This window comes from Typopeltis vanoorti, chromosome 8 (genome assembly GCF_054136105.1).
Source record: "Typopeltis vanoorti isolate ZY-2024b chromosome 8, IOZ_Tvanoo_1.0, whole genome shotgun sequence".
Classification (NCBI taxonomy): Eukaryota; Metazoa; Arthropoda; class Arachnida; order Uropygi; family Thelyphonidae; genus Typopeltis; species Typopeltis vanoorti.
Window position 1 is genome coordinate 89,007,978 of NC_143556.1, and position 26,219 is coordinate 89,034,196.

Sequence of the window (26,219 nt, forward strand, 5' to 3'; positions counted from 1 at the left end):
CAGGAATCATTATCAAGGTCTTAGAGAAAATAGTCAAGAGGAAAATACAAGATTGGATAGAAGAAAATGGGATACTGTATCGGGGACAGCATGGTTTTGTGAAGGGTAGGTCATGCCTCAGTAACTTGCTCACGTATTATAACACAGTGACGGCTGAACTGGATAAGGGTAATGGGTTTACGGTGATTCTACTGGACCTTGCCAAGGCCTTTGACAGGATTCCACATGGAATTCTAATCAGTAAATTGCAGCATATGGGAATGGACATAGGGTTGGTGAGATGGGTAGGAGGGTGGTTGACGGAGAGATATCAGAGAGTGGTTTACTCGGGAGTAGAGTCCACAAGACGGCCTGTGACTAGTGGTGTGCCACAAGGATCTGTTCTTGGGCCACTGCTGTTTAATTTGTTCATAAATGATATAGGAAATGATCTGAGAGGAACAGTTCATTTGTTTGCGGATGATGCGAAGTTGGGTAGGGCAATAGTGAATGCAGATGACGTCAAAATTTTGCAGGATGATTTGGATAGATTGGAGGTCTGGGCTAAAGAGAATGGATGTCAGTTTAATGTGGCAAAATGTAAGGTTATGCATTTTGGGGTGAAAAGATTGGCGGCAGTTTACTGCATTGGTGGAACCGTGCTCCAGGAAATTGATGAGGCACGAGATTTAGGAGTGTTGGTAGATAAGGAATTGAAATTTAGGGGACACATTGCAAAAGTGACCAAAACAGCTCATCAAATCACTTGGTTGCTGAAGAATACGATGACAAGCAGAGACAAGCTGGTTATTGTTCCTCTGTATCGAGCCTTGATAAGACCCCATCTAGACTACTGTGCTCAGATTTGGTCACCTAGGTTTCTTCTTGATGGGGAGGAGGTGGAGAGGATCCAGAGGCGAGTGACCAAGATGATAGCAGGTCTGTGGAATGAACCATATGAGAACAGGTTGATTGGTTGATAGGCGGAGGAGGGGAGATATGATTGAGACATTCAAATTACTGAAGGGTTTCTATAAAATTGATTCAGAAGATATTTTTGAGAACAGGGCTGGTTGTGGGAGGACTTGGGGACATCCATGGAAACTGGGCAAAAGTGTGGTTAGTAAAGGTGTTAGAGCTGGGTTCTTTACTTTTAGAGTAGTGAATGAGTGGAATGCGCTCCCTGAGTCTGTGGTGGATGCTGTGACAGTGAATGAGTTTAAGGCGAGGTATGATAGATACTGTATGAATGTCAAATAGTTGTGATGAATATGATTTGGGGCCTCCCTCGATGAGTCCAATGACTCCCTGGAGTTGCCCGTAATAATAGTAATAGTAATAATAATCTTGCATCGATTTTCCTTCCTTTTGTTTATTAAGTAACATATCATAATAACAAGAATGTAGATTCATTCTTGATAGAATTGTATGTTAGTCCTGTCTCCATAGTCTCTTATGTCCTAACTGCACATGTACTCCACGAGTAGTATTTCTGTCTTGTGGTAAGGCAGATCTAACTATGACAAAGGCTACATCTGGTTTCACCAATACAGCCATTCTGGACTTGCAGACCATGCTCTGGATACCCACCACAGAATACGTTGGAAGAAAGCCACGTTAATACACCACAGCAAATTTAAATATGAAGATCGTTCATGGAATCAACCTCAGCTCTAATACACTTTCCAAACCTCAACAAATTTGGGTGCATGAGACTGCCCCAAATTTGGGAAGCTTACATCTTGAGAACTTCAGCCCAGCAGCCAAGACAACCCAATATAGCCTGCTGGAGGGGGGGGGGGGGACCTTTAGGACTCTAGGAACAACAGTAGTTCTCTCTCTTCTGCCTCATTTGCTTTTTGTAGTGCCTGCATGCACGTGTCATAGTTGTATGTTCCCATGAAGATGGCAATGTGACATTGCCAAAATATAGGAGGTATTTATTAAAGTTTTTTTTAATTAATATTCCAGTATACGTTGTAAATTCTTTAAATAATTTAATAGTCATGTGTTACCATCGTATAAGCCTATCTGTAAGAATTATTCTTCAGTACTGTTATTTTAATCACATCCTTGGAATACTATTTACATAATCTTGCATCGATTTTCCTTCCTTTTGTTTATTAAGTAACATATCATAATAACAAGAATGTAGATTCATTCTTGATAGAATTGTATGTTAGTCCTGTCTCCATAGTCTCTTATGTCCTAACTGCACATGTACTCCACGAGTAGTATTTCTGTCTTGTGGTAAGGCAGATCTAACTTGTTGCTGAAAATACCCTGCTACCAGTCTGTGATATAAATTAAAGATGCCATACCAGTGTATGAGACTGGCTGGCTACTTTTTGTTTGATTCCCCTTTTTTTTTTTTTATCTTAGTAGTGGAAGGGGAGGGAGAAGAGACACCTTTCAACCAAAGGACATATGTTCTAAATGCACTATGGAAGCACTGCTTAATTTAATTTCTTAAATTTTATTTTAAAATGCTGTTATAATTATCTTTCATATATACTTAAAAGTAAATTAAAGATTATTGTGTTGTGACATAGCTTTAACTGAACGATTTGACTGGGTAGTAACTGTACAAAGTTACATTTTGCACAGTTACATTTCCAGAGTATAGCAATAATAATTAGATATTATTATTATTATCCCAAAACTCCACTGGAGTCATTATTGTTATTATTGTTATTATTATCCTCATATATTACTGATACAAAATTACCAATTGTTTCAGAAGACCTTTCTGATTTCTCTTTAAATGTTAAATATTATTATTATTATTATTCGTGACACCTCCAAGGAGTCTGAAGACTCATTGCGGGAGGACACCTACTGCACAACTCTCTGTCTCCACTGCTACACGGAACCTCTACTACCAATCACCTACATCAACGCCATCTACTGCCCACAACTACCACAACCACAGCTAGTATTTTTTGTCTGTAAATTGCATGTGTTCTGAAGGGCCGATTTGTCTGTATGCAGGATGAAAAACCCGAATTTCTGGGAGAAAAAACCCTGCTACCTCCATATGAGGCTTCGGCTAACTCACCTTCGATTGAAAAAGTCCATATAAAGATTCCTCCCGTCATGACAAGAATCGAACTTAGGCATTTTCTAATCAAAGGACGCAACGTACCATAGTTCTTCCAATTGCGCCAGAGGCAATAACGTGATTCAAGCATAACATAACATCAGGTAAAAATTATAAAAAAAAAGGAAAAAAAAAGAAACAGCAATGCATGTGACAGTAAACAACAAGCTGTCAAAGTTTTGTGCATAGTTTTGTTCTTATATGAGCAAAGCTCGTATAAAAGCTCGACCTGTTGGTCGAGACTATCTGGTGAAATAACGTGCTGTTAGAAAGCTTCTGAAAGATCTGTGATTTTTTGTTTATTTGTTGATTGTTTTCTTTGATTTGATGGTGTATTTTTGGTATATTATTGTGGTTTTTGGTGTGATTGTTGTACTACAGAGTTTTATAGCATAATTACAGAAATAATTACGAATTAAATATGAATTCATTATTATTAGACCTTACAGCAGTTCCCCGCAGAAAACATGACGTCAGCTTTCTCATTCCATGATTTTAATCTAGACTTCAGTCGTTTCGTTAAGTGTGAGGTGTGCTATATGTATTCTTTCAATTACATAAATGATTTGTGGATGTTTAGGACGGATGGAAGGAGGGTGTGTGTGCGAAGTGTGACCTAAACCAGGAATTGATGAATGCAAATATAAAATTGATGACAGAAAGTGAATAGCGAGAATGTCGCGGGGAAAATGAGTGCACGTTCGAAAGAGAAGGATGATGTGAAAGAGAGGTGAAAGAATGTTAAAAATTCAGTAAAAAAGAAAACGAGTAATATAAAATCCATAACGGATGTTAAAAAGGATGAAAGTGAGGCGAGAGTGGTGGAAGGAAACAAAATTGAGAGAATGAATGAAACTGGAAACGGCATGATGCAGAAATCGAAAGTGGTTGAAGGAAACAAAATTGAGAGAATGAATGAAACTGGAAACGGCATGATGCAGAAATCGAAAGTGGTGGAAGGAAATGAAATTGAGAGAACGAATGAAACTGGAACCTGCATGATGATGGAATCGAAAGAATGAATGATAGGGAAAGTTGGATGCATGTTGGACCAAAAGTAACAAAGCACAGAAGGATGAATGAGAGTGAAAGTGAGAAAAGGGGGTCGAGAGTTAGAAAATTAGGAAGATTGAATGATAGAGAGAGAATGTGACGTGAGATTCGGAAGTTGAATTGAATTGAATGAGGAAAGAGATGAAATGGATGCAGAATGAAATTAAGAAAATTCGGGTAAAAAATATTAAAACAAATCATGATGGCACGAAAGATGAGCAAATGGCATTGTATGTGGACTGGATGATAAGATGCATAAGGTATGTTTTCCAGGTGGTAAAATGAGTAGAGTGATTGAGGCATTGGATACGAGGAGGGAGTGAGCGAAGGAGTTAATGGTTTTAATCGGTACGGATGATTTGACAGAGGTCAAAGAGACCATCAGAATGGATATCAGGAGGCTGCTTAGAAGGATAAGAGAGAATAGTGTGATAGGAAGGGTGGTCAGCGTGTTGCCTAGGTATGACTGTGGTGAGATGAGGTGGAGAGCAAGGATTATGAATGATATGCTGGTTGAAATGTGTGAGGAGACAGGAGTGCAGTTTGTTAATGTGTGGAATGAGTTTGAGGGACAAAGTGAGCTGTATGGGAATGATGGGCTGCATTTGAGTGGTTATGGTGTGAGTCGCTTGGAGAGACTGCTGCTGGAAGATAGAAAAGTGAGTAGAGTGAGAGAGAATAAATCAGATCAAGCGGGAAGTGATGTGGAAGAGCAGGAGAGTAAGATAGGAGAGATTGAAGAAGTGGTTATGAATGAGGAAGTGAGTGGTATGAGTATAGAAAATGAGAGGATGGGTGTGCAAGAAGAACAGGAAAACTGGGAGGCTCAGGGTGGACAGGAGTACACATCATGAGAAAGGTGGATGCTCCGAGAGGAGGTGAGAGCATGTGTAGAAAAGAATGGGATGACCTGGGAACAAAAGGAAACAGTTGGAATTGAAAAGGGTTTTAAAATGAATAAGCAGAAAGGGAAATGGCTCCAGTCAAGCATTGAGAGATCTCATCAAGTGGGTGGTATCAGTGGAACTATCTGTAGATCCAGAAATGAGCTGTTGTCTTTGTATACAAATGCTAGAAGTATAAGAAACAAGGCAGATGAAATGGTTGCATTGCATCTATTCACCCAAAGATTGTCGGAATAAGTGAGACATAGTTGGATGAGGACGACATCCTGACAGGAATAGAGATGGAAAGGTGTGATGTGTTTCGTTAGGATAGAAAGGATAAAAAGGGAGGAGGAGTGCTATTGATGATAGAAAAAGAGTTATGTCCATACAAAGTAGAGATGCAAGAAGGAAATAGTGCTGGTGGTTTTGAGGCGGTATGGTGTGAGATAGAAGTGAATGGAATCAAATACTTGGTTGGATGTTGTTATAGACCAGGAAATGTGGGTGGTGGTGGTGATAATGAAATGTATAATCAAATTAGCCAAGCAAATAAGAAAAGGGTGATCATTATGGGTGATTTTAATTATGGCAATATAGTCTGGAATGATGAGATAGCAACTGTAAGTAAAGAAAATGAGTTTCTTGAGTTTTTGAGGGATAATTACCTCAGACAGTATGTAACAGAGGGTACGCGAGGATTGAGGGTCTTGGATTTGGTCATCTCATCAGAGGATATAATTATAAATGAGGTGTCAAATCATCCACCAATTGGTGAGAGTGACCATGAGGTGATTACCTGGGTAGTTGCCAGCAGTGTGAGGACCTCTGTGAGAAAAGGGTATATGTGGAACTACAAGGGGGGGAATGATAATGAAGAGCTCAGGAGACAGCTTGTGGGTGTAAAATGGAATGAGGAGGTAGCTGGAAGAGATCAATGCAGCTTGGGGGATTTTAAAAAACTATCTAGTAGATGCAATGTCTAAATATATTCCACGGGTGAGAAGGTTAAATAAAGTAAGTGTGAGATGGATGAATAAAGAGATTAAGCATGCGATACAGAAAAAGAGGGCATTGTGGAGGCAGCATAAGCAAAGTGGAAATAACCAATTCCATGAGGTCTACAAAGACCAGGGAAGGAGGGTGACTTGGTTGGTGAGGTTAGCTAAAGAGAGGTATGAACAGCAGTTAGCTAATGAAGCCAAAAAGAATCCTAAGCAGTATTAGTTATGTAGCCTTTCGATATGTAGCCAGCAAAAGAAAGAATGATTATGGAAGGATGACATTGATTGGAGAAAATGGTATAAAGACAGCTGTTACAGAATGTGTGGTGGAGATACTTAATGAGTAGTTCATACAGGTCTTTCAATCTTGTGAATGTGACTTCATGGAGAGATTGAGAGCAGTTGATGATGGGGAGGAGAGACTGACTATAAGTGAGCAAGAGGTGTATGGGGAGTTGAGTAAACTAGATGTTCATAAGGCTGTGGGACTTGATAATATATCGCCACGTATTCTGAAGAAATGTGCCAGGGAGTTGAAACCTGTCTTGACATATTTTTTTAATATGAGTCTTGCACTCGGTCAAGTCCCTAAGGAGTGGAAGGAGGGCAAGATTCTGCCACTTCATAAAGGAGTTGATCGAACTCAAGCATTAAACTATAGGCCTATCTGTGTGTCAGGTGTTGTTGGAGAAGCTTGTGAGAACTAGGATCCAGAGTTGGGTTGACAACAATGGTATCATCTTTGATGGACAGCATGGATTTGCTAAAGGGAGATCATGTTTTAGTAATCTGATTACTTATTACAATAAAGTGACTGCTTCCTTGGACAGAGGAGAAGGATACACAGTGATATACTTGGATTTCGCAAAGGCTTTTGATAAAGTACCTCATGATAAATTGATAGTCAAACTGGAGCGGATGGGGTTGGATATTAGATTGGTGCATTGGATTGGAGATTGGCTGTCTGATAGGTATCAACAAGTTATGTATGGGGGAGCGATGTCGAGGAAGAGGAAAGTCACTAGCGGAGTGCCTCAGTGATCTGTTTTAGGGTCATTACTGTTTAACTTGTATGTTAATGATATAGGTGAAGATTTGGATGGAGATATTCAGTTGTTTGCAGATGATGCAAAGTTGGGACGAACCATAAAGAGTAGTGAGGATGTTGTGATCTTGCAGGAAGACTTGAATAAATTGAGTGATTGGGCACGGAAATGGGGATGTGAGTTCAATGTTGCAAATTGTAAGGTTTTAAAATTTGAAAAACAAAGATGGGATGCAGAATTTATGCTTTGTGAGAATACATTGTTGGAGGTGGAAGAAATAAGAGATCTGGGGGTGACAGTGGATAAGGATCTGAAATTTAGGGGGACACATAGCTAAAATTGTGAAGACAGCACAAAGGCTTCTGGGAATGATGCAGAGGACACTGATGTGTAGTAGTAGGGAGATTCTTGTTCCGTTGTATAAGGCTTTGATTAGGCCACACATGGACTATTGTGCCCAGATTTGGTCATCTGGTTTTCAGAAGGATGAAGAGATTTTGGAAAGGGTCCAAAGGCAACTGACTAAGGTAGTTTCTGACCTCTGGAATGTCGAGTATGAGAAAAGATTGAGGAGATGCAATTTGCTGAGTCTGGTGGACAGGAGGAAGAGGGGAGATATGATATAGACCTACCAGTTGGTAAAGGGTTGTTATAGGATCAATGCTGGAGAAGTTCTACAGAAAATAGCGGGAGATCAGGGGAGAACCAGAGGTCATCCCTGGAAACTGTATAAAGAAGGTGTGAGTGGGGGAGTGAGAGGTAGGTTTGTTTGTGCAGAGTTGTAAATGATTGGAATGCCTTGCCTGAGAGTGTGGTGTCTGTAGGGAGTTTGAATGTGTTCAAAGCATGGTATGATGAGCTGTGTGTGTGTGATAAAAGGACCTCCCAGATGAGTCTTTGACTCCATGAGGTCTTGGGTAATAATAATAATAAGAAGAAGAAGATTCAATTCAACAGTTACATGTTGTTGTTAAAATGTAACGTGGTCAAATTACAATCGAAACTTGATCATCGTTGAAGGGCTTCTTCAGAAAGATAAATTTATTTTAGATTTTATTTTGCAATCTGAGCATTGCTATGTTTTTTGTTTTTTTTTTTTCTTGATGCCCATACACATGACAGGTTGGTTGGTCAACCTGCAGTACATTAGTACCATGTATGGGAAGAGATTTGGTAAAGGAGGAACTTGTTTACATTAGATTTGAAGGCAAGTTCATTGTATTCCTTAGAAATTACATGAGAGGGAAGGCTGTTCCAGAGTACAACAGCACCATGAATGAAAGAGGAGGAAGAGAAACTAGTCCTATGAGTATGGAAGTTGGACTGTGAAGTGGTGTTGGATGGTGCCAACTGCATGTGTTTCAATGGATTTAGAAAGAAGAGGAATTATTGATGAACATTTACCATGGAAATATTTATAGAAAATGCATGCAGTAGATTCTAAATGCCTGTGCAAGATTGGTTGGAGTGTGTTGGTAAGAGATAAGTCATTTATCAGTCTGATTGCTCTCTTCTATATTGTGTCAAGTATTTTTAGGGAATTCTTGGTAACATCATCCCAGATGTGTGAGCAGTACTTGATGGATGGGCAAAATTATGATTTGTTTATATGGTTAATAGCTCTTCAGTGATAAAGTAATACCCTGTGCAAAAGAGGAATCCTCATTTTTAGGATGCTGATGAATGTGTTTATGCAGAAGAATCTTGATGTCAAGACAAGGAGAGAAATCTTCTCTTTCCTAGAGATCCAGGTGTTGTCAAAGGTAAAGCTGAGAAAATATGTATCTTTTTTGTGGAATAAGGCATAACTGTGTTTTACAGGCATTGAAATTAACCAGGTTATCCAAGCTCCATCAAAGAATAGTTTGGAGATCAGAATTTAGGTTTTCAGTGGTTGTTGCTCTGTGAGTATTGTGGTTCATATGGTGCAGGGTTTGTCAAGCGAGAAGAAGGAGTGTAGTATACTGTTGTCAGTGAAACTCTGTATTGGATTGATGGTCAGCACTGGAGCAAGAGGATTCAGTCACCCATCCCCACACACAAACAACACATACAAGGTGAGGACCACACAACAGTGGTTGGAGGCAAATGTACCTGACTACATATCACTATCTGATTGGACACCTAGAAGTCCTGACCTGAATCTGTTGAAGACTTCAAATTGTGGTGGCTGGAGCTTGAGAAAGAGACCAGCATTGCCAACCTGAAGGATTAAAGGTTTATGCGCTATTCAAGTTGTAACAGTATTTATAGCTAGGCTAGGTACATCCAGTGAGAAAACGGACAACCCAGTTACAGAAGTCATGGAAAAGACCTAATGACGAGAGCTTACTAAATGGACCCTTGTGCCAGACCCTGTCAAAAGCCTTGGAGTGAGAAGAAGTTGTCGGAAAACTCTGTATCAGATTGATGGTTAACTGGAGCAGGTCATTTATATGTAGAAGAAAGAGGACTCCAGCATTAGTTACATAATTAGACAATAGGGAACTGTCAACCACCACATGCAATTTGCATTCAATGAGAAAACAGGCAACCCAGTTGCAGAGGTCATGGAACAGACTTCTTGTACAAGAACATTTCGGAAGTCTTGGAGATAACTAGTGCAACCACTTGGGATTCATCAAAACTTTCCATGATACTTATCCAAAGATGGGTGACATAGTTGAGCAGATACTCTGTTCAATAGCATTGAGAGAATCCATACTGGCAGTCGATTATTAGTTGAGTACATGTTGGAGGTTTAATGGAATATTATCAGCACTGAGATAGGATTAAAAACAATTTTAATACTTCCAATATTTCGTTTCCGTCACAGAGACATCATCAGGGATTACAAAAAAACTTTTGTAATCCTTTAGTTTCACAATGGTAAGTGAAACTAAAGTCCTATCTAGGTGGTGTGCCCTCTATGGGCATTTGCAGGTGGCCTAGGAGGTAAAGAGGGATCTCTGATAATTAATGTTTCCCAAATTTTGAGAAGTTTAATGCAACCGTATTTGTTTAAATTCGGTTGATTCCTGAGTGCAGATGCAGATTCAAAGAATAGTCTTTCTTTTTTGAATTTATTATGGTGGAGCATGGTCTGAATATAATAACTGGTCATAATAACATTTAGTAAACATAAAAAGCACTAAAATTTATATAAGATTTGTCTTAAAATCTGCTCCTTGAAAAAAAAAAAAAAAAAAAACTTCTTTATCTTGCTCTTACTTTTAATAATAGTCATATCTGTAGAAAAACTGAAGCTTATCTCTTAGAATAATCTAACCTCCCATTTTTCTTGTATTGTAATTATAATAATAATAATTATTATTATTATTATTATTATTCAGGCCTCCATGGAGTCAAAAGACTCATCATGGGAGGTTCTTCCTAAGAACATAAAGTCGGTCAAGACTCATCATGGGAGATCCCCCCCCCTAAGAAACACAAAGCCTATCATATAACTCCTCAAACTCATTGACCGTTCTTGCTCTCACCACTCCACCAGGCAATGCATTCCATGGTTCAACCACTCCTCACCCTCTTGCTCATAGTTTTCTTTCGTAACTTCCAGGGATGGCCTCTTGTCATCACTCCTTCCCGCTGTTCAACCAAGTGAAACAACTCCCCAGTGTCAACCCTGTAACCACCTCTCAACAGTTTAAAAGTCTCAATCATATCACCTCTCCTTCTTCTATCCGCCAAACTCTGCAGTCCACATTCTCTCAGCCGATCCTCATAACTATCCTTGTACAGTCCTGAAACCATCTTTGTCATCCGTCTTTGTATCCTTTCCACAGTTAATTTATCCCCTTCAAATCCTGGGGACCAAATCTGAGAACAATAGTGAAAGTGTGGTCTGATCAGAGACTTATACAATGGAATGATAACCCTTTTATCTCTGCAGGTCAGTGTCCTTCTCATAATTGCAGCAATCCTCTATGTTACCTTCACCACCTTTGCAATATGACCCCTAAATTTCAGGTTTCTATCAATCATTCACCCCAGATCTCTTGTTTCCCCTACTTCCTCCAGTATAACTCCTCCCATAGAGTATGCTGCATCCCATCGATGTTTCCCAAACCTCAAGACCTTACATTTTGCTGCATTAAACTGATAAACCCATTCATTTGCCCATCTATCTAGCTTATTCAAATCCTCTTGCAGGGCTACCGCATCTGCACTATTACTAATAATCCTTCCCAGCTTCACATCATCTGCAAACAACTGAATATCCCCTTGCAATCCACTGGCAATGTCATTGATATAAAGGTTAAACAATATACGTCCTTGTACTGAGTCCTGTGGGACCCCACTTGTAACCCTCTGCCTCCTTGAAACTGCTCCACCATACACAACTCTCTGATACCTATCAGACAGCCATTTCCTGAATCCAGTTGACCAATCTGACATCCAGACCCATGTGCTGCAACTTAAATATCAGCTGATCATGTGGCACCCTGTCAAATGCCTTTGCTAAGTCTAAGAAAATTGCAGTATATGCCTTTCCCTCATCTAATGTTCTTGTAACTTTATTATAAAAGGCTAGCATATTGCTAAAACAAGAGCGCCCTTTCACAAATCCATGTTGACTCTCACAGATAACATTACCCTCATCTGCCCAATGCTGTATACGGTCCCTCACTACTTTCTCCAAGATCTTAAAAACTACTGATGACACACAAACTGGCCTATAATTAGACACTTCCAGTCTGTTACCACCCTTATGCAATGGCACTATCTTACCTTCCTTCCATACCCTGGCACCTTTCCCGCAGCCAGACTTGCATTGAAAAGTCAGGTTAAAGGCACTGTCAGTTCCGTAGCACATTCTCTGAAAACGCGTGGTGAAATACTATCCAGTCCCAAGGTTTAATGACATCCAGAGTACTCGGTATCTGAAACACACTCTCCTCCTGTACCTCTAAACCTCGAACCAACCCTATCCCTCTAGCATTAAAACTGACTCCTCTAGGATGAAATACTCCAATAAAGTGTTCATCGAAAAATTACACTATGTTCTCTGAATTAGTTACTCTGTTCCCATTTCTATCCCATAATGCCATTCTTCCACCATCCTCTTACTGGCCACATAGCTAAAAAAATTCCCTGGGATTTTTTTTGGATCTTGGCCAATCTCCTCTCATATTCCAGTTTCGCTTTCCTTACCACACTAGTCACTCTTCTGGCCTGTGTCTTATATTCTTCATGCATCTTCTCTTCGTCTGTCTCCTTATATCTCTTCCATAGCCTTTTTTTCGCATGCAATTCCTGTTAATATTGTTTGTCATTCACTTTACTCCAAATTGTGTCCTCTTTTTCACTCATGGTATACAACTTGCCATTGCTGCTAACAAATATTCTTTCACAATTTCCCATGCACTAATGATATCCCGGCCTTCCAATTCCTCCCTCCATGAAACTTCCCGAAGTTGACGTCTATGACTATTATAATCACCTGCTTTATAATTCCACATAAGTTCCCATCTCTTTGATAATCCTGCATGTCTATTCATTTTCCAACTCAAAACCATATGGTCACTCTCTCCAACTGGTGGGAGAGATGTCATCTCAGTTATTATCAACTCTTCTGATGCTATAACCAAATCCAAAACTCTTGAACCTCTTGTTCCCTCTGTTGCCTAAGACATTTGTCCCTCAAGAATTCTAGAAATTCCATTCCCCTAGTTAAAATCTCCCATAACAATCATTCTTCTTGCACTTGCCAAACTTAGCTGTCTAAACATCTCCTGCTCCCCATCCTCTGTGCTCCTCGGTCTGTAGCAACACCCCACTAAATATCCTGTCTTGACTACCTCTACCTCACACCATATGCTCTCAAAATCATTTGTCCCACTGCCTTCCAAAGCCTCCACTCTTAGAGGACATAGGTCGTCACTTATCATAAGCAGTACCCCACCATCACGCTTTCCCCTCCTATCCTGCTGAAAAATGCTGTACCCAGCGACTTCTATTCCTGTTATTATATCCTCTTCTGTCAACCACATCTCAGTGATCCCAATAATGTTTGGCCAGGCTGATGCTATCTGCACCACCAATTCCTCTCCCTTATTCCGGATATCCCCTGGCATTAGTATAAAGCATATAAATGCCATTGTTTCTATACCCAGCATTATCCCCTCTAGACTCCACTGGGCTCAGTGTTATCTGATGTCATCTCCCTTCTTTCAAGTATCCATTCCCACAAGAGGCCACCCCTGCTATCATCCTCCCTGGGACACACTGACTCGTTCAGAACAGCAATCTCTCCAGATGCCTACATCCTTCCTCATTCAAATGTAAGCGATCTCTCGCATACAATTCCTCTCTTTCCTCAAACACACTCCAAGCATCCACATATACCAGTCCTCTCTTGTCACACATTCTAGCTATTATGTCATTCAATATTACTGCTCTTCAGCTCAGTTCGTCATTATTATACCTAGGCAACACACACACTGTTTTTCCTCTCTCTGTCTTCTTCCGTACAGCCTCAAGCAAAAATCTCATAAATAAATACTAAAGTAAATAAATAATAAAGAAAAAATCACACTAATAAATACTGTGATATGTTCATTCAAATACTTGTAATAAATATATTACAAGTACTACATTCTCAGCATTCAATAAACGGTTTTCTCTTTTGTCCCGTATACAGGTATCCCTCAATGTTACCGCTTATATCAAAATTGCATTAATCAAATCTAATAATCAATGGTAAAAATTACAATTTGTCCATGATCGATTACTGTATTAATAATTCGTAGGAGGAGTGATGTCATCATGCTCACGCCACGAGGCTTGCATGTTTTTGCATAGTAACCCTGCAGAGCTCGTGGCGATAAAAATTGCAGCGTAGGTCGCAGTATATCTGAGAGATACATTCATTACTAGTATGTGCTAAAATGCAATAAAACATAAAGAAAAAACACTGCAAATATAATACATGATGGTACAAATTAAGCGGATATTGAATCCAACATTATTTCATAGCTGAATATAGAAACTACAAGAGTTTTGTGCCGAATATATAGAAACTAAAAGTTTCAGCGGATGCAAGTATAAGCAGCCTTATGGGCAACTCGTAGTAAAGGTGAAGTAAGTTCCAGATCACTTTCCTTAGTATTTTCCATAATATAAAGCGCATCTCCTAGAGGACATATGTGATATATAAGCCTTTGGCTCTCTATTTCAGTAATACATGATGGTTTATTTATTTTCAGTTACAATCTAGAAATTATTGAACAAAGAATGTGCTAAAATGCAATAAAACATAAAGAAAAAACACTGCAAATATAATACATGATGGTACAAATTAAGCGGATATTGAATCCAACATTATTTCATAGCTGAATATAGAAACTACAAGAGTTTTGTGCCGAATATATAGAAACTAAAAGTTTCAGCGGATGCAAGTATAAGCAACCTTATGGGCAACTCGTAGTAAAGGTGGAGTAACTTCCAGATCACTTTCCTTAGTATTTTCCATAATATAAAGCACATCTCCTAGAGGACATATGTGATAAATAAGCCTTTGGCTCTCTATTTCAGTAATACATGATGGTTTATTTATTTTCAGTTACAATCTAGAAATTATTGAACAAAGAATAAAAAAAAAAACAACTAAACCATACTATACTGACATCGGAGGTCACAGTATCTCTCAGATACAATTTATTGTCAAATATCACAAACCTTTACATAACACGTATTAAACCAAACTGACAGCAAAAAACAGTGCGGAATATCACTCGTAACATATGAATTGTGTAAGAATATTTATATTAAACATTTTGCATGTATCTGTCAGATCAGCTGCGAGCTCTACAGGGTTAAAGGCCCGTTAATCAAAACTCTTGCCACGTATATCAAGGGATTGCCGCAATTAATTTTGCCATGTTAAGCAAAACCGCATTAAGCAAGGGATACCTGTAGTTACTTTTCCACAAATATCACATTATCACATCCATCACATATGAATTCCAGATCCATCTAACTATTCAGGATTATTCTGGAATGGTACTCGTAAGTGTTCTCTAAAAATTCTCAATATTTTTAAGGAGAGTGCAAAAGAGCAGAGTTAGATTGGTTGAAGACCTGATGTAAACCATTTAAAATTGATGTACTTACTAGATTCTGAGAGTTATGTTACTTTCAATCCTTTTTATTTCAATTTAAAATTAAGTTGATATATTTGTTGTGTTTTGTAAAGACATTCTCATTATGCCAACAGAGACAACATGCCAGCCATTATAAGTAACTTCTCGCTTGCCATTTACATGGAGTGCATATGCTTGCTGAGGAGATTGATGGGTGATTGACAGCTGACACAGAGAGAGAGTTTGGTATAGGGTAATGAGGAAAACAAGTAGAAAGAGTAATAGAAGTTTAAGAATTTGAGCCTGTGTAGTGAAAGTGGCGCATACACTCGACTGTCGAACCCACACTATTTTCATACATTAAAAAATTGTATCATTGTTAGGGACCATGAGATGGTGGTACTTGTTAGCCATCCCTTTACTTTTAAGTGGCGATTAAGTTAGTGATAGCCTTGGGTCAGCTATCTCTGATTGGCTACCAGTGCAGATTGAACTGGCCACTCAGTCTCCAGAAGTTAGATAGGGCTGAAACGGACTTGCCTACTCGCTATATGGGAATAAAAGATGTTTTGATCAGTGGCATCGCGTGCCCATTTCGGTTGGGTGTGCTGTTGTGGCTTATACTACTGGTGCTACATAATTCACATAGTTTGACCGTATGATTTTCATTACCTTGGTGAAATTGCTGGCCTTGTTGGCCAAGTGGTTAGCATATCTGCTCTCCAGCCAAAAGGCTGTGAGTTCGAATCCTGCCATGGATGTTTGTGATTGTCTGTGAAAATACTAGTGGTGGTGGTGGTGAGCAGTAGATGGCATTGGTATAGATGATGATGGTAGTTGTAGTTCGCTGTAGTTGGTGGATTGAGTGGTGGAGATAGAACTGTAGAGTAATTGCTCTCGAATGAGTCTTTGGACTCCTTGGAGGTGTCACATAAATAATAATAAAAATAATAATTTCAATCTTCTAATCCAAATACTTGTTTTTTTAGCTTTATTAAAAAGATGACTTTTTATATGTATTACATTGTAGCTGTATTACACTTGCATTTTTTTTTTTGCAGCTGTAGTACACTTGCTACTACAGCTGCAGAAATTTATCATCTCATTGAAATTGATTCTGAAAACATACTTCTACTCCAAACTTACAGAACAAAGTTATCTTCATCTTCACTCCTTCCTTTTATTGCTATTCTTTGTATTTCCTATAAAACACAGGATACATGTGTTCAGCTTTAATTCAGAAAATAATTAAAAGAATCATTTTGGGATGCTATTATTTGAAATGTTATGTATTATTTCATGTTTTTATTTTAATAATACATTTTTTTTTATCTTATGACAGTGCTATACAAGAAAACATTCTACAGTTATCTGAAAGGTATCTTCAGAGTGGTTTGCCTGTGTTTGCTGCATGTTGTCATTTAGCTATTGATGATGTACAGGTAAGCTAATAAAATATAATCAAGTCTTAAGAACAAACATTGATTTTTGAGGTGGTACAATATGCGCCGATCATAATAATAATAATAATAATTATTATTATTATAAATTAAAGATACCAAGAAATTATAAACTTGGTTTAATCCTTTATCCAAGTGTAAGCGAACACGTTTGCGCCTGAACTATTTTTAGGACTGGGGCAACTCATATAAAGAAGCTAAGACTTCACATCACTTGCCTTAGTATCCCATAATGTAAAGCACATCTCCTTGTGGACATGTATAATGCTGTGCATTATGGGAATGGTCACTATTTTAATAATAAGGTGTGACACCTTTTGGCTACTCATATATGAAAATATGACTTCTGCATTACTTCAACCTTAGTATCACCTCTGGATCTGGCTCCCACTGATTAGACCTCAATAAAGGTCGAAATCGATCAGAATAGTGATCCTTCCCATAATGCACAGCATTATACATGTCCACAAGGAGATGTGCTTTACATTATTGGATACTAAGGCAAGTGATGTGAAGTCTTAGCTTCTTTATATGAGTTGCCCCAGTCCTAAAAATAGTTCAGACGCAAACTTGTTCGCTTACACTTGGATAAAGGATTAAACCAAGTTTATAATTTCGTGGTATCTTTAATTTATAGTATGACCAAGTGGAAAAACTTCCAACAGTTATTATTATTATTATTATTATTATTATTCATCTTGGAAGGGAGAGATGTTGATCTCTCCCCTGCAAGTACATGGAAGATGATCAAGGAATGTTTGGGGAAAGCAGTATTAGACTGTATACCCAGAGTCGGGAAGATAAATCCAGTAGGAATTAGATGGATGAAGACCATCATTAAGCAGGAGTTGCAGAATAACAAAAAAGTTGTAGAAGGAAAACATTCTGGGATGGTTCCAAGGCAGTTGAAAGAAAGCAAAATAGTTCCACTGCATAAAGAAGGTTGCAAGACAGAAATTACAAATTATAGTCAAATAGTATCTCAGGAGTTAGTTAAGGTATTGGAGAAATTGGTAAACAGAGATAATTCAGTACTGTATGGACAGGAATATGATACTTTATAGGGGAGAACATGATTTTGTGAAGGTATGTCTTCCCTGGGTAATTTCTTATTTTTTATAATAGAATGACATTTGAGTTCTGTAAAGGCTACTCATTGGTATTGCTTCCTTTGTGAAGGCATCTGACAGGATTCCACATGAAACTCTGAATAAATTGGAACAAATGTAAATGGATATGAAGCTGGTGATTTGGATGGGAGAATGCTTAATGGAGAGATATCAAAGAGTGGTATATGGGGATTTGAGTCCAGGAGAAGGCATGTGTGACTGGCAGCTTACTGCAGGCTCAATACTTAATACTTATACTGGCAGTATAATTATTTTTATTATTATTATTGTTAAGGGCAACTCCTAGGAGTCGACAGACACATCGAGGGAGGCCCTAACATCATGTCAAGAACAACTATTCGACATTCACACAGTATCTGTCATACCTCACCTTGAACTCATTCACAGTCATGGCACCACAACAGACTCTGGCAGCTTATTCCACTCATTCACCACACTCCAAGTAAAAAACCTAGCTCTAACACCCTTGCTAACCACATTCTTGCCCAGCTTTCATGTATGGCCCTAGTTCTCCCGCCACCAGTCCTATTCTCAAAAATATCTTCTGAATCAATCTTATAGAAACCCTTCAGTAATTTGAATGTCTCAATCATATCACCCCTTTTCCACCTATCAACCAATTTCTGCAACCTACAAATCTTCAACCTGTTCTCATAAGGTTCATTCCATAGACCTGCTATCATCTTGGTCACTCGTCTCTGGATCCTCTCCACCTCCTCCCCATCAAAAAGAAATAAGTATTAAGTATAAGTTGGCAGTATAAGTTCGCCGAGGTGAACTTATACTGCCAATGGTTCACTTCAGGGTATTTACTCGAGTATCTGGTGCTAGTGCTTTCATCATGGTGTAGAATTCTGAGCATTAAAGGTTTCATCATCCTTCACAAAAATAATTAAATTCTCAGGACTGCTAGCTCAAGAACATGCTACATATAACTGCCCATGCCTGAAACATTCATCTCTTAAATCTAAACCTGCAGATCTAAAGGTTCTGTCCTTGGGCTTTATTAATCATCATTGCAAACAAACTCTTATTGGAATTTGCAACAGTTTGAATGCAAATGGATAGTCTGAAGTAATGAGGGGTATCTGAGGAATGAAGACAATTTCTACAATACCAGGACATGTAAATATCACAGCTTCTATCATATTTGGTTTCAATGATATTACTTGAAATCTAGTTCCATTGCTAAGCTTTGGGTGGAGGATGTAGATTTCGAAGCAACATTATAGGAATGCCTATTTTCAATTTAATTTCATCACTGGGCAATCCAGGTGAATTAAACAAATTTAAAAATTGCATGGGAAAATGAACTGCATCATCCACAGGAATATCTACTGATTTGTAAATAAACATTAACAGATCTATTAACCCTATTAAAAACAACTCATTCATTATTGACATGCCATCATTTTGAGGTGCGAGGATAGCACTCTCCCTGAACCAAGGAAGTTCAGGGAGAGAGCTTTTCTGTTATGTTCTCAATAGATGGGTATACACTGCACAACAGTTCAGACAATTTTCCCAGTATTTAGGTGTGTTAATATAATTTTTCCATCTCTTAGCTGTACTTCACAATTGCCAATTTTTAAAAATTTTGATTAGGAGGAATGTACATTAGAGTCTCCATGTAGGTAAATATGCATATTGGTTTTGAGAGAAAACTTCTCTACATCATGCCAAAGTGATGATTTCTTAAAGCAGGCATTCATTTCATTTGCCGTGGTTCCATGGGATACAATGGGTAGTGTTTGTTGAAAATCACTGACAAATAAACCAGTTATTCCATCCATTCTTCAATCATTTGATTTGATATCCATCAGTGCTCTGTCAACTGCTTCAACAGAGTTTTATTGGATATTGTACATTCATCCCAAACAATCAAATAAACTTTTTGTAATAATTTCAACAATTTCTTTGTTTTGATATATTGCACATAGGTGTATCATTAGTTACATTTGTAAGTGATACTTTGAAAGTAGAATGAGCAGTTAAACCACCTTCCAAGAGAGTAGCTGCTATATCTGAGGATGCCACAGCCAGAGGGATTTTACCTCGGCTTCTCAACTTAGCTAATAAAAAAATTTAGTAAAATAGGTTTCCCATTACCACCTGGAGCATTCAAGAAAAACACTTTCCCTAACTGATTTTCACAGCTTTTAAAACATTGTGAAAAACTTCGGCTTGATCTGAAGTTAGTGATTGTCTGTGCCGACTTTTATTATCCCAAAGTTCATTGAAATTGTATGAGGTTTCTCAGATTAAATCTGTATCTAGAGACAAAAGATTGTTCAGTATTGGAAAACGGAAATCTTTAACACTTTTGTCACTTATTGACTTAACAATTGATTCAAGTCTCAGTAATGCCTCATTATATATTGTTTCATTAAACTGAGCCTGAGAATAAGTAAAATGTTCTTGGTGTAAGATATCTTCCTAAAAATGATTTTTATAAGTTGACCATAGTGATACAGGGTCAGTCATGTTGCAGTGAACCAACATTACAGCAAACAAAAGGCCCAAAGATGATAGCGAGTTTGAAATTATTGTATCACCGAGTCAAATTCAAAGCCTTACAAGTATAAGCAAACAAAGTCTGCATGTGAAGTAACTTCATGACTGGGCTACATATATATAGAGGCTGATGACTTCACATCAATTGCCTTAGTATCCCATAATGCAATGCACATATCCTTAAGGACATGCATAATGCTATGCATTATGGGGGATAGCCACTACCCAGACTGGTTTTGACTTTTATTGAAGTCTCATCAGTGGGAGCCAGACCCAGAAGTGATACCAAGGTTGAAGTAATACAGAAATCATATTTCTTCAAAGTCATATTTCTTATACAAGTAGTCCAAAGGTGTCACATCTTATTACTAAAATACTCCGGATTAGAGACAGATGTTGAAAGTTTTTTTCACTTGGTAATACCTGGGATACTAAAGTAATTGATGTGAAGTCATTTGCCTCTATATACAAGTAGCCCAGTCATGTAGTTACTTCACACCCAAACTTGGTTTACTTACATTTGATAAAGGATGAAACCAAGAATATAATTTTTTGGCATCTTTAATTTATAGTATAACCTATCACCTTTATTAATTACTGGCCTTTCCAGATTTTCATCATCAGCCAACAACTAGAAATCCCCCCCCCCATCAATATCTTTGATGTACAATTTAGAAAACAAGCCCATGTACAGAACTATGAGGTATGTCACTAACAAATACAAAATTCATCCTAATTGCGCACAAAAGAGTAGTCATAAATTGCTGAAAAAAAAAGTCACTTTTTGGCCCAAAAAAATCGTTAAAAACCTTTTCAGGTAAAGCTACCCAAAATATATGGAGCATCAAAAATTCAAAAACAAGATACACTCTTGCACCCAATTGTTGATAGTATAAACTGCATATTTCTTTAGAAAAAATTCTGCTCGCTTAAAAAGTATATTAAATAACCATAACAAACAATGATTAGCTTTGATATTATGAGTACTTCATGATTTACTAATTTAACATTAACTGAGGCTCTTGAATTAATATAGTACCATTTCCCCCAGATATATTTGATTTGATAAAGTGACTACTGGTTATTTCACATGGAAAGGAGAAATAAACAATTTGATAGGACTGCTATGAGTTCATATCTTCCCCCGACTAATTTCTACACGGAACACTTAGAAACCAAGCACTCATCACAGCCATGCTCAAAATTAGTGAACTGGCTGCAGTATGCAGATGACATGTTTGCATTTTGGCCATGTGGTCCCAACATATTTGATACATTTTTAATGCATTTAAATAGCCAACATCTTAAATCCACTTCACAATGAAAAAGGAATCCAACAATAACTGTTTAAATGAATCTGGAAAGCATGTGACTAGATGCACTAGTCACACACTTTCCAGGTTCATTATCCTTTTCCATTTATAGAAAGTCTACACATACTGGAAGATATTTCCACAAACAACGTCCAGTACAACGATGTTATTATTATTATTATTTGTCACCTCCAGGGAGTCCAAAGACTCATCGAGGGAGGGCATCTACTCTACAGCTCTGCTTCTACCACTCACAATCCACCAACTGACTGTAACTACACCAACATCATCTACCACCACCACCAGTAGTATTTCCACAGACCATCACAAACATCCATGCCCACAGCTGGATTTGAACCCGTAGCCTCTTAACTGGAGGGCAGACACGTTAACCACTTGGCCAGCCAGGCTGGCAAATGTGCCATGCTAAAGGCACCAACACACAAAGCCAGAGCTATCTGTTCCAATAATACTGCTCTTACCACTGAACCCTTTCTTTGCCAAACCTATCTTTGCCAAACCTTTTTAACTAATGGCTATAATCCACAAAAAAAAAAAAAAATAGAGAAACTACTAAATATCCCTCCCCCCTCTAATACCCTCCCTTCCCTAATATACAAGACCACAACAAAACTGTTATTATTCCATACGTTGGGCAGCACATCTGAAAAGATATCTAGAGTACTTAATAAATACCAGTTTATACCACCAGGGAGAGGGAAGTGAAAAGTTCTGATAAACACCTAAAATAGGGTTCTGTCTCAATTCCTTCATGGTGATTATCACAACTTTTCAGCACGTACCTTCATGTATGAAACTGACAGCATTTATCTAAGGACAAACTATCTCCTTTTCCACATCTAGCAGTATATAAAGTACCTTATATGTGTGACCTAGCTTGTATAGATAGGAAGATATGTTGACATTTCTCTCAGAGAACATAAGCTAGAAGAAATATTGCCCTTCATACACTACAGTGTAATCAAGCTGAATTTCTCTTAGTGAAAATGTGCTCATGCCTGGGAACTAACTTCCCTTATGAACAGCAGTTCACTGCATGTGAGTCTAACTTAGCTAGAATTTGTTTTATTTATTTATTTTTTTTAAGTGGGACTTTAGATGTTACATAAGATTAATGTAAATTAGAGATCTTCTTCTTCTTCTACGCGTTATTCCCGCTTCCCATGCAGGGTCCGCGTGTTACTTTAGATGCGACTTCTTTGTTAGTACTACTCCCAACCGAGCCGTCACCTGGTCTGCCGCTGGGGGATATATTTTTGACTGTAGAGGCGTATGTTCACGGGCCGGTTTTGCCTGTTTGCAGGATGAAAAACGCCAGATAAACTGACGGAAAAAACCCTACTGACCGTGCCCAAGGCCGGCTAACTTGGCTATGCCTGAGGAAGATCCTCAAATTCCTCACGTCTACAACGGGAATCGAACCTGGGACACTCCTTCCCCAAGCATATGGTTGCGAAGCGCAAAGCCACCAGGCTAACCGCGCGGTTAATGTAAATTAGAGATAAATCATTTAAATCACTGTTTAACATAAAGTTAAACATAAATTAATAATTTATATAAACATAAATTTAAATAAATTTAAATAAACATAAATTATTAATTGCTTGTTTGAACTGAGAATTATTATACATGATGTTGGTTCAGGAAATTGACATTGTAGACTAAACGATAACTAATAATTTACTTATTATTTCCAATATTTCACCAAAGTTAAATTGGCATCTTTGGGAGATTAATATACTTGTATAAACACTTGTAAGCAGGCACACTTCAGTAAAAGATGATAATGATCAGGGGGAGGGGCTAAAGTCCTAAAACTGTGCCACCTATTGGCTTTATTTGTGTTCTTAGCCACTGGATTGGTATTCTTGACCATCTGCTTGTCTGCAGACAAGAGTTTCCCATATGAAAGGCAGTTTGATATAACTGTATTTGTTCAAGTTTGGATAGTTTGTGAGGGCAGAAGCAGATTCAAGGAAAAGCCTCTCAAATTTTAATTTGCTTTGGCAGTGTAAGGCAGCTTTTTTTCCATCAGATCCTTTGACAGGTATCTAAGGCATGGTCTGCCAAATCTTCAGTAGCCATAGTGATGGAAACAGATGTGATCTTAGTCTGGTTGTCCTGTCTGTTTAGTTATAATATGAATGGTTGCAGCTATAGGGCATCTGGTAGACCCCAAGTACATACAGGGATTACAGTTGGTTTTTTTGAGAACGGATAAGGCCAGCAACGAGGACCAACTGCAACATCTGCTAAATGTAAACAATCCTGAAAGTATCATTTACATTTAGCAGTTCTGCAATATATGTAATTTTCTTTTGTTTATCTATTAATGTAATGTCTAGCCACTTGAGGGGATTTGTTTTGTCTGTATTTCATGTTTAGTGTAGTGTTTCCCAGATTTTTCCTACGATGGAACATTTCACAGATCCTGAAATTTTCGCGGAACACGTTGGTTATTTTGTAATGTATTAATAATTAATTATGGCATAATCATGAAGAGTATTAGTACACTTATGTATACAGTATGGCAGGTTGACAAATATAAAATTACATTTAAATCAGTTATCAATCACTGGACTAATGAAATCTTGTAGCATATTGTAGTTTCCTCAGGCCAACATCATTAAATTAATTTGTGCTGATTTTCATTGACGTATCCCATTCTGATCACCAAAAATTTATAATATTATTATAAGTAATTATGAGTGAATGCAGACTTTTTCTCCTGTGTACTGATAGTTTTCCCCTCCATTTGTACATCCTGGAGGTGGATGAATCACTATGTGTTGCGTCACAAACACCTTCAATAAGAGATTTCTTAGCACCAAAATTAAACAAAGTCCCTTGTCTCTTATTCATATTAAAATTTAAATCTGTTGGCTTATTACTTTTCAAAAATCACGGCACTACAGTTTCGAAACAAGCACTTTCACCCTACAATACGAACTTGTGAAGAAAGTATTCAGTATTACTAGATTTGAGAACTGGATACAGACTACCTTGATCTTCAATTTCAGTGGAAAAATTTTCTTTATACTTCCTTGCTGATTGGTCATTAACATTTGCAACACAGATGTTATTTCTTTCAGTTTTGAGAACAGAGGATATGCCACCCATTGTTGCAAATCGACTTTTTTTTTTTTTGCAGGCAATTTTATGACCAGTCATAAACAGCGGTATTCCCTTTCCCAAATTACTTCCATGTTTAAAAATACACGGCTTGGTCACTGACATCACGGAACACTTATTCACTTTCTGCGTAAGTGTTCTGCGGAACGCAATTTGGGAACCCTGGTTTAGTCCATTTTCTAAAACTGTATTGGGACTTTGTTTATAATATATGTGAAGTATCTGCAAGATTTTTTTAAACTTCATTACTATTATCTAAAGCTCTTGATCAATTTGCACTGAGATATGGGCTTATATCAAATATTCTTTTGCACTGTTTATATGCTTATTTTTTATTCCTGTGGAATATTTCTTCAAGATTCGTGTTCATATTTTTAACATTGATGTCTCAGTATATCTTAAAACCTTCAGCAGTTATCGTGTGGATGAAGATTAAAGTTATTTTTATTCTACATTCATGAATTTGTGCAGATAGAAAGGAACCAGTTCCTGTTATTGTCAGGTATATGTTATGATCTTTCTTTTTAGTAAATTAAATATTAATTAAACAGTATTGCTTAAAAACAAGTATTAAAAAGTTTTTAAATAAGTAGTAGTTAAAGGGAGAGAGAGAGAGAAAACATAGTGATCTAAATTCTAAATTTTACATTTTTTAGGGATCGTTAGGAGCATTAGTTCGAGGAAATGAATTAGAGTTAGCCCTTAGTGTAGCTTTGGCATTAAAGCAAAAAGGAACATTAGTTCACCGAATAGTTTCATATTTGGCATGGAGGTGTGCCCGTAAAGGTGACTGGTAAGTATTTCTTGAAGGAAAGAAATGGTATAAAAAAAACAACTGATTGTATATTAGGACAATGTTTTCAATGACAGACTTCTGTAAACCATGTTTTTAACAATCATATATTCATAGCTCCAGCTAAACAAAAACTGATGAACTATTTAAATATTGAAACAAGAGGTCTGATGGTGATGACGATGATGATAATAATAATATATGGTCTTCGAGATTATTCTAACTTCTTGAATATCAAAGATTCTTTATTGCAGTTACTGTTTTTTTTTTTCCACTATGTTCCGTTTGCACTCTTCCAATCTAATCTATTATTATCATTTTAGCTACGTCTGCAGATGTTGTTATCCTTCCAGTATTTCCATCTTCTGAATTTCTTGAATCAGGTCTCACCTTAAATATTTGTCTAAATATTATGTCCTTTCTGATTCTACCCATGTATCCAGTTCATCTCAGCCTGTGATCTCTGATTTACCAGCTGGTAGTGGTAATAGAATAAAATGATTGTCTTCTCTATTCTCTTGTTGTATTGTCAAAAGACTTTTTGAAGGATTTTTTTTTTGAAGATTTGTAATTTTTTCATCTTTGTCTCTCATATCCCAGATTTTGACTCCATATAAAATAATAGGTCTGATGATTTATTTGTTTATTTTAATTCTATTTGAGAGAATTTTGGAAGATAATAAATGATGTAGGGAAAGATAAGCAGCAT

At 37.6% G+C, this 26,219-nt stretch overlaps 1 protein-coding gene across 1 annotated transcript in view; it reads left to right on the forward strand.

Annotated features, from left to right (window-relative positions):
- Positions 1 to 25,514, forward strand: part of LOC150104181 (WD repeat-containing protein 17-like) — a 243,105-nt gene extending 217,591 nt beyond the window's left edge. The window contains exons 18-19 of the mRNA XM_090396419.1: positions 16,490 to 16,589; positions 25,374 to 25,514. Of these exons, the coding sequence (XP_090252545.1) occupies positions 16,490 to 16,589; positions 25,374 to 25,514 (241 nt within the window). The remainder of the gene's footprint in view (positions 1 to 16,489; positions 16,590 to 25,373) is intronic.
- Positions 25,515 to 26,219: the final 705 nt, after the last annotated feature.